The 12,669-nt window shown below is 36.3% G+C and overlaps 2 protein-coding genes across 3 annotated transcripts in view; one reads left to right on the forward strand and one right to left on the reverse strand.

Moving 5' to 3' along the window:
• Positions 1–359: 359 nt before the first annotated feature.
• MRPL28 (mitochondrial ribosomal protein L28) overlaps positions 360–12,669 on the reverse strand; it is a 40,004-nt gene continuing 27,694 nt past the window's right edge. The window contains exons 5-7 of one of the 2 annotated variants that reach the window (XM_033963811.1): positions 4,165–4,251; positions 1,325–1,385; positions 360–743 (exon numbers count right to left, since the gene is read on the reverse strand). In XM_033963811.1, the coding sequence (XP_033819702.1) occupies positions 1,353–1,385; positions 4,165–4,251 (120 nt within the window). In that variant the 3' untranslated portion in view covers positions 360–743; positions 1,325–1,352. The remainder of the gene's footprint in view (positions 744–1,324; positions 1,386–4,164; positions 4,252–12,669) is intronic. The other variant, XM_033963810.1, reaches the window with a different exon arrangement.
• LOC117369345 lies at positions 1,357–9,170 on the forward strand. Its single transcript, XM_033963809.1, has 2 exons — positions 1,357–1,463; positions 7,988–9,170. The coding sequence occupies exon 2, from the start codon at positions 8,135–8,137 to the stop codon at positions 8,975–8,977; it is 843 nt and encodes a 280-aa protein (XP_033819700.1). The 5' UTR covers positions 1,357–1,463; positions 7,988–8,134; the 3' UTR covers positions 8,978–9,170.

The raw sequence follows: 12,669 nt of genomic DNA on the forward strand, positions 1-12,669 counted from the left end.
ATGAATTTTGAGCCTTTATATCACTTGTCACTTTCTACTTGTCTGCATTGGATGTGCAGTTGTTTTTTGGGGTTTTTTTTGCCTCTTATATCCACATTAGAGAATGACACGGTGACAAAATTCATCCCCGTCCCCGCGGATAACCGCGGGAAATAAACCCATGTCATTTTCTAGTGTTTTATTTCAACCTCAGTCCTTCTACACCAGCATTATTCAAAGCAAAGCTTGCGGGTCACTGGTTGTGGCCATTCATACTCTGATTCTTCCCTCTCTCCTTAAAGAATGACATGAAGATGGTTTCCCGCGGTTATCCGCAGGGACGGGAACGGTGATGAATTTTGTCACCGTGTCATTCTCTAATCCACATCTTCTACCAGTTGAGAATAACCAGTTCTTGTGATTGTGACAACTGGGCATCAACAGCTAACCAAGAGTTTACCCTGCTTTAAGGCTGGCCAACCATAATTCCTGGAGAGTCATTTAACAACAACAGAAGATTGTAATCAGTGGCTCCTTTAGAATGGCATGTCACCAATACATAGATCTGGTGTTTGCAGTTCCTGGAATCGCTTGTCACAGCAGTAGAACTCTGGGGCTGGTAGTCTCTGGAGAGTTACTTTTCACTGCAGCAGATATTTGAGTCAAAATTATTTTTTCTGAACTAGCATTGGTTCTGTAAGTTGCTGTGCTGCCAACTGCTGAGCAAGTTTCTCTGCATAGACTTTAAAGAGAGGAACAGGATCCTGAAATACAAATACAAATGAGCTAGTTTTAAAAGATGTATAATAGTTGTGCACAAACCACTTTTTTTTTTAAGGTGACATTAAGATTGGAGATTCATTCACTCAGAGATGTGGTGGCTACTGGAGAAGAAGGAATTTGATAAGCATCCCTTAAAAACATATATTTGTTAGAGAGCTGAGAGATTATATCCTCCATCCCTTTCTTTCTCCCAAGAATGAATCCTGGAACAATGCAGTCCCCATTACAAAGGTGAGCAACTAAAGCACACTCACCCACTGCAGAGAAAGTAGGCATGCAAGTTTCACTTCAAATGCTACTCTTGCCTGCGGGGAATGTTTCATAGCTTGTTTCAAACCCTTTTAGTAACATCAGTTAATAGTACAGCAAACAGCAATTTGAAGCTTAAATCACAACTATTTCAAATAGAAGAATTACAATGTTTCTCTTTACATAGCACCACATAGTTATAGTATCTGCATATCAAGGAAATTTTTGTATTTAATTTCCCAAAACAAGAAAAAATAAAGTCATCTGAATAAAGAAGTTCTTTTGAGTTTTGTTTGATGAATGTTATTCTTACCAACTAATTTCCTTTTCTTGTTGCCTGTTTAGACCTGTCCAGAGTGATAGTTTATGCTACCCTACCAACAGATGGAGGAAAAGTTGAACTTCCAGGAACATTGTCACTATAAGGGAGTGATGCAGCCTGGAACTTATCAGTATGTTAATATACAGAATATCAAACTTCAGATTGGAAGGGTATCTACTCTCTTACTCCTACTAACTCTCTTCATAGTGAGTAATACAACATTTATCAATCCTTAGAAGTACCACCTAGCACTCATACAAATTTGTTGTGTCAGGCTTTATGTACTACTTCCTCACCGGATCTTCCATACTTTGCTATTAAATTTATAAATATTTCTTTCCACCTTAGTGTATAAATAGTTTAAATACTTAGCTTAAAACTTTGTGGTCATGCTTTCTGTTTTAAGCTAAATATTTAAACTATTTATACACTAAGGTGGAAAGAAGTATTTATAAATTTAATAGCAAAGTACAGAAGATCCAGTGAGGAAGTAGTACATAAAGCCTGACACAATGAATTTGTATGAGTGCTAGGTGATACTTCTGAGGATCTATAAACGTTTTATTACTCACTGTGAAGAGAATTAGGAGAGGTAAGAGAATCTATACCCTTCCAATATGAAGTTTGGTTATACTCTCACAGAAAATTTAACTTGAATTATTGTGCTGTTTGGTCAATTGAATACTGTATATACAGAATATACACAAAATGCAGGACCCACTAAAGAAACCCTCTGCAACAAAACAGAGTATTACAGATACAACCGAGAGCAAGATGGATGCTATGAGAGATCCCCAAATTCTGAAAGCTTCCTGGGTGGGGTCTGGTCTAGCAGGTAAGAACAAATTTCACCTTTCTTTTCAGCCTGCTAGACCCAGATTGACAGGATATACCAAAGCTCGATCCTTCAGAGTGGGTGGAAGAGAAGGTTCCCTCCAAAACCATCCTGCCAAGTGTTCCCCAATATCAGTCCTGAGTGCTTAACAAATGAGCGCAATAAGGACTACATCACCAGAGCTACATAATCTTTTGGTGCTATAGCCTGAGCCTCCACCAAAGAGGTCACCTGAAACCCTGTCAAATTCACCTGAAGATTTTCGGCCTAATCTTCCGATTCAGCATATATGCTGACTCAATTGTGATCTTAATGCTCTGGACCACTAACAAAAAGAGCTGATCAAACTTATAGAAACAATTTGCAACTTCTAGATAACATAGTAACATAGGAAGAGTCCATCCAATCTGCCCATTTTTTTATATCTATTAAAAATTCATGATTAAATTAACTTGTCTCTTCTTTGATATTTCTGGGTCATAGACTGTAAAGTCCACCTGGTATTGTCCTAGGTTCCAAATGCTGAAGTTGCCGTCCAAGCTCTCTCCAGCCTATCCAACCATCCTGTTTGCAGGATATCTACCATAAGTCTGGCCAGTGACATCCTCATGTTCCAAGTTAGTGGAGTTACCATTGATGCCCTAACCAGCCCATCCTATACCTAATCACCACATATGGGACACAGAACGTGCAAGTCTGTCCAGTACCGGCCTTAGTTCTTTAATTTACATTCTTGTTTTCTAAATAGAGATCCTCTATGTTTATCCCATGCTTTTTTGAATTCCATCACCGTTTTCCTTTCCACCATTTCCCTTGGGAGGACATTCCAGGCATGTACCACCCTCTCCGTGAAAAATAATTTCCTAACATTGCTCCTGAGTCTTCCTCCTTGTAACCTCAAATTATGCCCTCTAGTTTTACCATAATTTTTGGTTTCGCTTGTAATTTCACCATTCAGCTTTATGTTTTTAAATCCCTGGCAACAGGTGGTATGTCAGCCTACTGGAACAATTCCACAATAAAACATCATTTTACAATCAGAATTGAGTACAGTATTCTAATTTGTAAATGATTCTGTTTTTCATATATTCTGCCCCCTATGAACATTGTGCCCCTAGGCTGAATAAATGGTACTTTTTCAGAGAGATCTCTGACTGGAAGGAAGAGGATTGCATGATCACACTGTATAGAGCATTTCCAATAATGGAAATGGCTTACTGGACTACTGTATTTTTTTGCTCCATAAGACGCACTTTTTTTCCACCCAAAAGTGGGTGGAAATCTTGGTGTGTCTTATGAAGCGAAGGTACAAATTTTGTTAACCCCCCCCGCACCACCCGCCTGCTGCCCATCGTCGTTGCCCCCCTTTTTAACCTGGTGGTCCACAGTGTATCCTTCTTCCCTCATCTTATTTCCTGGCCAGAGGCGCAGAGATCAGCAGCGTGGACGTCAGGCGCAAGCTTCACGCTCTCCTGCTCGGCCCCGCGCTGCTTTCCGAATGGCTGCCATAGGTTCTTGTGGGACTCGCGAGAACCTACGGTAGCCATTCGGAAAGCAGCGCGGGACAGAGCGGGAGCGTAAAGCTTGTTCCCGACATCCGCGCAGATCTCTGCGCTGCTGACCGGGAAATAAGGAGGAGCCCGGCAGAGTGAAGGCTGCGAGCACTGTCTGCAAGGTAGGTTCACAATTTTTTTTTTCCTTGGTTTTTTCTCCTCTAGGTGGTGGGTGCAGCTTATGGTCAGGTGCGTCTTATGGAGCAAAAAATACAGTAATTCTTATGCTGCACTGCATTCAGCCTCTTTTTGATCCGAGAGAGTTAATTCTTCCCTTATACTTCTACCAGTAACAAAAAGGCTACTGTCGCTCATACCACAAAAAAATAAAAACAAGGCATCTCTGCCAATTTCTGATGTATCTTCTTGTGCCAGGGATCCTGTAGACAGCGTGAGAAAGTTAACTGTTTGGCAGAGATAAGATGCAGACTTTCAGAACCAACCTTCTTCTCCAGAAGTCTCTGCTTCTCTACAGCTTCTTCTAAACTCAGCCCCACCCATTCAGCCTCCTCTTGTGGAATTACAAATTCCTAGGATGCAAACAAGGTCAACAAATAAAACGTGATTATATTACGCAGGAAGATACTAGAATTGCCAAGAAATTATGAAACGTTAACATCAGCATGTAAAATAGCTTCTTAAATATAGTCCAGAACATTTTTTAGTTATCTTTTAGAAAGCAGCTGCCCTACCTCTCTACAAGCAACCACACTAGCAAAACAAATGAGTTGACTGCTGGCTCTGTTTGGATCAAAGAACCTATTATGTCTCAAACAGTATCATACATGGCATTACCTCTTGGTTCAGTTTGACTAAGTTTTGAATATAGTACTCCTGGGGGTTTACAGGAGTTGTAGAGGATGGCTTAAAGCACAGCTATATTTGTAACTGATATTGTATTAGTTTATGTGCATACTGTACAATGCACAGAAAGAGCAATGTAGTGATTAGGGGAGTAGTTTGAGAAACAGGGAATTCAGAGTTCAAGTCCCACTTTTCCAGTGACACTCTGGGTAAGTCACTATAAGGACAGTCAAACAAAAAAGGCAAGGGTGGTGTCTTTTCAACCAGTAATACAATCTTTATTAACCAAGTATAAGCCCAACAAAGATCCCAGTTTTGGCGAATGGGAACGCCTTCCTCAGGGGATACTGGCCCTCCCAAGAGAAAAGGAAATCTCCTGACCCTACTGCATCAGCATCGGGATTGAATTGGACACAGTAGGGTCTCTCCTACATTTCTTTAACTTTTTTTGCCTCAAGGACTCTTTAAACTTTATTGTCGTTTGCTGTGATTCCTCCATTCGTTTCTGGTACTCTTCCAATTCGTGTTTTTCTTTTAAGTCCTGTTCCATTTTGAAAAGGACTTCCCTTAAGGAATGATCAGTGTTAGGAGAGATGAAAAGGATTATGAATATGATAGGGTATACACATGGACTAAGATTTCAAGTGTTAAAATAGTAGCTTTTGAGGAAACATCAGCTGAGCCAGACATGACAATACAGATATGACAATACAGATCCAATGTACTGTGAAAAACGCATATGGCAAACTACTGGGTCAGAGGACTTAAACCGTATTTCACCCATCAAGCAATATCCAACGTAATAACCCTGGTTATTACGTTCCTATGTTTGTACGGAATCTATCCCCTTTCAACTTTAGAGAGTGACCTCTCGTTTTCCCTACCTTGGTGAGTGTGAACAACCTGCCCTTATCTACTAAGGGCTCCTTTTAATAATAATAAGTTATTTTTTTGTATACCGCTATACCAAAAGTTCAAAGCGGTTCACAACAGAGTAAAAAAATACATACAATCAATATATATAAAGTACATTAAAACAGTCAAAAAATGCATCAATTAAAAGTTGAAAAGCAGGAGAACAAACAGTGCCACAACTAAGATGTAAACATGTCAAACAGGCGTGTCTTTAGTGATTTTCTAAAGTCAGAATAAGAAGTAGCTCTAATATAGGTTTTCCAAGCCATGCATAAAGAACCAGAAAATCTTTTTTGTAAAACACCCTCTTTAACTCTTTTGTAATCCGCCTTGAACCGCAAGGTAATGGCGGAATAGAAATCCCTAATGTAATGTAATAGAATGTTACCATTTCAGGCCGCTAAATTGAATACATTACATCAAAAAACTTCTTATAGTGACACGATTTTAGAGAAGAGTAATTAAATAAATTTATTCTACGTGTGCTTTTATAAGAATAATTCAAAGAAAACAGAAAAGCAAGATAATCTGGTAGCATCCCAAAAACTGCTTTGTAACAAATGCAGGAAAACTCAAACAGGACTCTGGACTCTACTGGCAATCAATGAAGTTTTTGATAAAAAGGGGTAATGTGCTCCCATTTTTTAGTCTAAAAATGAGGCGAACCACAGTGTTCTGAATTAGTCTCAGTTTGAGTATTTTTTTGTAAACCCCTAAATATATAATATTACAATAATCTAGAACAGTGTTCTTCAACCTTTTTACACTCGTGGACCAGCAGAAATAAAAGAATTATTTTGTGGACCGGCAAACTACTAGGACTAAAATTTTAAAACCCCGTTTACGCTCCATCTCCGCGAGCTCGGTCCCCGCAAACCATCTGATCCCATCTGCACAAGCCGCAATTATGATTTTATATTGAACGTATTTTATTAAAGTATAAAAAGAAACAATATTCTGAACAATTGTGATTTTATAAATACAAATATACAGAGCACGGACCAACAAAATCCCTGTCTCCCCTCCCCTTCACATATATCCCCTCTACTATCAAGAAAACTGAACAAGCCAAGTTCATAGAAATATCATGCTAACAGAATACTGCAGTCCCCAGTTATGTCTCTAGCAGGATATATATTTCAAATCTGATATATTCTAATCACAAAATAGAAATAAAATTATTTGTTTCTATCTTTTGTTGTCTCTGGTTTCTGCTTTCATCTTCTTTTCACTCTCTTCCTTCCAGCGTCTGCCCTCTCTGTCTCTTCAATCCAGCATCTGCCCCTTCCATCTACTGTCTGACCTCTCCCCCTTCCATATGGTATTTGTCTTCTTTCTATGCCCCTCTCCCCTTTCCATCCCTCTATGCCCCTCTCTCCTTTTTACACGATTCACTCCAGCTTCATTGCTCTCTTCATTTTTATCTCTCCTACACCAGATCTAGCATCTTTGTCCCTCTCAATTTCTCTGCTGACCCCCCTTCCCATCTCATTCCTGTCTCTCCCCTTCCCCTCCTCTAATCTCCCTGCAAGTTGTTTCCTTCCTATTTTCTTCTCCCTTCCCTCCTCCCCCTGTCCAGCAGTAACTCTCTTCCCTTTTCTTTCCCTCCTCCCCTCCCAGCAGCATCTCTCCTTCTCCCTATCCAGATCCAGTAGCAGCTGTCCCTTTTTCCCCCTTACCCAGCAGCTTCCCAGACTCTTTTCCCTCCTCCCTTCCCAGCAGCATCTCTCCTTCTCCCTATCCAGGTCCAGGAGCAGCTGTCCCTTTTTCCCCTTGCCCAGCAGCTTCCCAGACTCCTTTCCCTCCTCCCTCCCAGCAGCATCTCTCCTTCTCCCTATCCAGGTCCAGTAGCAGCTGTCCCTTTTTTTTTTCACCAGGCCCAGCAGCTTTCTCCCCTCCCAGCAACTCTCCTTACTTGCCAGCGCTGCGATTCAGTAAGGCAGCCTTGGGTCCTTTGTTGGGTCGCACCGCCTCTGAGGAAAGCGGAAATTGCATCATCAGAGGCGGCCCGACTCAGCAAAAGCTCCAAGGCTTCCTTCTTCAATCGCTGCATTTGTAAGGAGAGCCGCTGGGAGGGGAGAAAGCACAGTGTGAGGCTCCCTATTATCTCTCCAGCCCAGAGCAAAGGACAGCTCCTCGATCTTGCCGGTCCTGCGCAGACCGGCAGGAAATTGAAGAAGTTGATCTTGCTGGTCCTGTGCGGACCGGCAGGAATTTTCTGCGGACCGGTACCGGTCCGCGGACCGGCGGTTGAAGAACTGTGATCTAGAATACTCAAAATGGATGTCTGCACCAGCAAATGAAACGAAGGTTCGTCAAAAAACTTTTTGATGGTGCTGAGCTTCCATAAAACCGAGATACATTTCTTAAACAGTAGGTCTATATGTTTTTCCAGAGTCAGATGTTTGTCGAGAGTTAAACCCAGTATTTTTATAGCTTGTTCAATGTTATACACTCGCCTGCTCACATGGATCTTGTTTTCTTTTATCTTTTTGTTGGGCGTTGCTAAAAAGAATTTGGTTTTCTCTGTATTTAATTTTAATTTAGAAACAGTCATCCAGGGGGCGTGGCTTGGAGCGCGCACAACATGGCAGCTTAACCGCATCGCTCCTCACACCCAGGCAACAAACTCGAGAAAACTAACTGTTTTACTTTGCTCACCCGAGCTAAAAATAATAAAATATAACTAAGGAAATGGCTGCGACGAGACAGGGGAAGCCTGAAAAGCCGTGTACATCGGCGAAGAGGTCAAAGATCACCCCCGTGTCACCGTCGAGTGTGCCGATCCCACTGGAAGCTGAGGAATTAACTGAAACATCGGATATCATGGCTGAACTATTTAAAATTAAACTTATGTTGACAGATAACGCCTGCAAACTTTCAGAGGTCAAGGAAGAACTGCTTAGTCTGAAACAGGAATTTCAAACTGACAGGCAGAGAATATCTGTAATAGAAGAAAAAATCGGGCAGTTGGAAACTTTCACACAAAAGTGTGAAGAAGAAAAAAAAGATGTAACTGCTTTAAAAAATCAACTGATAGATATGGAGAACCGAGGGAAAAGAAAGAACATTAGAATACTAGGTATGGCTGAAAATCTTGAAGGGGGAGACCCTGTACAGTTTCTGGAAAATCTTTTACCTAAACTGCTTCAACTAAATTCTAAATGGCCGTTAGAAATAGAACGTGCCCACAGAATCCCCAAAAGAAAATCAGCAAACCAGACTGCTCCTAGACCTTTAATCTTCAAAGTATTAAGATACCAACAAGCCTTGGAAATATTGAAAGTTGCAAAAGCAAATAAAAACCTAAATTATAAAGGATCTAAATTAATCTTGGTTCCAGATTTCGCCAAATACACTGCAAATATAAGGAAACAATTTCTTACATTCAGACAGCAACTAAAAGAAAAAGGCTACATATATGGACTATATTATCCATCTACAATGAGAGTGTCCACTGGGAATAAATCCATTTATTTTCAAGATCCAGCAAAACTAAAAGAATTTTTGACACAAGATGAACCAATGTTAACATAAAAAACTGATTAAAAGACAACTTTCAACTAAAGAAGAAAGAGAAAATACAAGATAACATAAAAAATAAGAAGATGGATAAAAGAAGAAAAAGACAATGATTTTCAAGATCCTGGAAAACTGAAAAATAAAAGAGAAGATTCATCTGAAGATAAGAGATAAAAATGCAAGATATAAAAAAATGGTTAAAAAGAAAGAAGACAACAATGATTATTAACAAAATGAATTATTTTTAAAAATGTTTGAAAATCTTTGATTTAACAATTTTTAAAATATTTTGGATGTTATGAATTAAATTATTTATAAATTTTATTCCATCCAATTTTAAAACATTGATAAATTTTAATTAAGCTATTATTAATATACTGGATATTATTATATATATTATATTAATAATAGATATCAATTTATTTATAGAATTATTGTTTCTATATTTATTACTGCTAATATTAATTGAGGGGAAAAATTGATTAACTAGTAGGAAATCACTATAATATAGACATTAAGTATAGAATCTTAAAGATATATTTTATATATTATCTATTTATATTACTATGAATGATGATATTTAAAAAAAAAATGGTTTAATAATGATTTTATTTTAATTCTGAATTAATAACAAATATATTTAATTATTTAAATGAATATTTAATATATACGAATTAGAACTGTGTACAAATATTGTATTATTGAAGGATTAACATAATAGTTATATTTAATGATTTCAAAATATTATATGATTTATTCAATTATAATTGATATGAATTATAATATATAATGGGATTATTAATGAAGGGAAAATGAATAATAGGGTGGGTAAAGAAACATAGAATATATTGAATTAGAACTTAATTTTTAAAATAATTTTTGAATGATTAGTTGCCTGGGAGAGGGTATATAGGTTTTCCATGTCCAATGTGTGTTCCAAGTCAAACATTGATAGTGGGAGGGTGGGGTGGGAAAATAAAGGGTGGGAATGGGGATCAATATACATTAATTGTGCTAAGATCTAATCATGTTTATTATCATAGAATATTGCTTAAAATTTTAATTATAAATAGATGGATATAAAAATTTATTCTATGAACGTCAATGGTTTAAATCATCCTATTAAGAAGAAAAAAATATTATCGTTCCTTAAAAATCAAAATGCGGACATCTACTTCATTCAAGAGACCCATCTTTCGGAAATTGAATCTAAAAAATTATCTGGGGGCTGGATTTCTAAATGTTTATTTGCACCGGCTTTAAAGAAAAAAGCTGGAGTGGCTATATTGATAAACAAAAAATGTAATGCAAATTTCAAATTAATAAATTATGACCCCTTAGGTAGATGGGTGCATATCAAAATGGATCTGGGAAATACTACCATGGATTTATTCAATTTATATGCTCCTAATACGAATCAAATGGAGTTTTTCAAACAAATTCAACAATTACTTTTACCACTGGCTACATCTAATTTAATAGTAGCAGGGGATTTCAATGCTGTAATGGATCCAATTTTGGATAAAAAACCAAGTAGAATTATGAAATCATTAGGCTTAGATAATTTGACTCAATCTTGTGATTTAGTAGATATATGGCGTATTCTTCATTTTAATGATCAAGAATTTTCTTTTTGTTCTCAGGTCCACAAATCCTTTTCACGAATTGATTATTATATTTGTTTCCAATAACTTAGCGCAGCGTGTATTAAAAGCAGTAATAGATCCTATTATAATTTCGGATCATGCTGGTGTGTGGATTAATCTTCAAAATAATGATATTGAACATTTCAATTCAATTTGGAGATTTGATAATAAATTTTTAGCAGATTCAAATTTTCTGGAAGAATTTAAATTAAAAATAAAAGAATTTTTTCAAATTAATGATTTGGATAATATTAATGCTGAAATCTTATGGGATGCTTTTAAAGCAACAATGAGAGGGAATATTATTTCATATTCAGCATATATTAACAAACAACATAAAAAACAGTTTCTTGAATTAGGAAAACAAATTAAAGTATTAGAAAATAAATTAATTGAAAAATGGGAAAATAATACATTACAAGATTTATTAAAACTAAAAGTTAAATATAATGAGATTTCTTCTCAATTTGTGAGGAAAGATTTATTTAATAGACAAGTTCAATTTTATGGAAATTCAAATAAAGCTGGGAAATTATTGGCAAATTTTCTTAAAGAAAAAAAAAAGAAAATCCAAGATTATTGCAATAAAAGATATACAAGGTAATACACACACTAATAATAAAGACATTTTAATACAATTTCTTGATTTTTATAAAGATTTATATTCTTCTGAATCTTATGAAAATAAAGAAAGAGATGGACTAAGTTTTTTAAATTCATTTATTGGACCAAACGTTCCAGATCATATAAAAAGAAGTTTAGAAGAACCTATATCTTTAAAAGAAATAGAATCAGCATTGAAGTCTCTTAGAGCTGGATCCGCTCCGGGTGGTGATGGTTATACGGTTGAATTTTATAAATCATTTCAAAACATTATTTTACCATATCTATTAAAGTTATATCAGTATCAAATGAATAATGGGAATATATCAGGTACAATGGCTGATTCACTAATTATTGTCTTACCAAAACCAAACAAAGATCCTACTTTGGTTTCAAACTACAGGCCTATTTCCTTACTAAATGTAGATGGTAAATTAATTTCTAAAGTACTAGCAATAAGATTGGCTAAAGCTCTTCCTTTCATTATTGATGTACATCAAACAGGATTTATTGCAAAAAGACATTCATCACACAACACTAGATTAGCATTTCATTCTTTAAACCTAGCAAAAACTATGAATGATCCAACTTTTATGCTATCTTTAGATGCAGAAAAAGCATTTGATAGAGTAGAATGGAAATTTATGTATCAAGCTCTAGAATGGTTTGGAATAGGACCCGATTTTATTAAAATGATTCAGACTTTGTATAGCTCTCCTGGTGCAAGATTATATATAAATAACAATTTATCAGATAGATTTAACTTGCAAAGGGGAGTTAGACAAGGATGTCCTTTGTCCCCCTTACTGTTTGATATTGTTTTAGAACCCTTGTTAATTGCAATTAATCAAACTAAGGAGATAAAGGGAATCCCATTTTCTTACTGGGAATATAAACTTTCTGCATATGCAGATGATATCTTATTATATTTAAGAGAACCGGGGAATACTATTCCAAATTTACTTAATCTTCTAGAGGAATTTGGAAAATTTTCTGGATATAAAATTAATTGGAGTAAATCAGAAATTCTTCCTATTAATGTTCACTGCACCAAAGGATTATTTGATTCATATTCATTTATTTGGAAAGAGGAAGGAATAAAATATTTAGGAATTATGATCAAAAATACAATAGATGATACAGTCAAAGAAAATGAAAAACTTTTATTGAAAAAAATTACAGAAATGTGTGAACAATGGAATCCTTTACATCTTTCATGGTGGGGAAGAGTTCAAACAATTAAAATGATGATATTGCCTGTGGTTTGTTATCAAATGAGTATGATACCAATATTTTTTCAGGGGTCCTTTTATAAAAAATTAAATAATATTATTACAAAATTTGTTTGGTTTGGGAAAAGACCCAGAATAGCTTTAGTATCTTTACAAAGACCAATTGTGGAGGGAGGGGTAAATTTTCCAAATTTTTATAGGTACCATCAAGCCTATATTCTAAGAC

The sequence above is a fragment of the Geotrypetes seraphini genome, chromosome 11, assembly GCF_902459505.1.
Source record: "Geotrypetes seraphini chromosome 11, aGeoSer1.1, whole genome shotgun sequence".
In the NCBI taxonomy this organism is placed as follows: Eukaryota; Metazoa; Chordata; class Amphibia; order Gymnophiona; family Dermophiidae; genus Geotrypetes; species Geotrypetes seraphini.

Bases quoted from the DNA above. Each gene is read 5' to 3' on its own strand.
- LOC117369345 (XM_033963809.1), top strand. From the start codon at position 8,135: ATGGCTGCGACGAGACAGGGGAAGCCTGAAAAGCCGTGTACATCGGCG.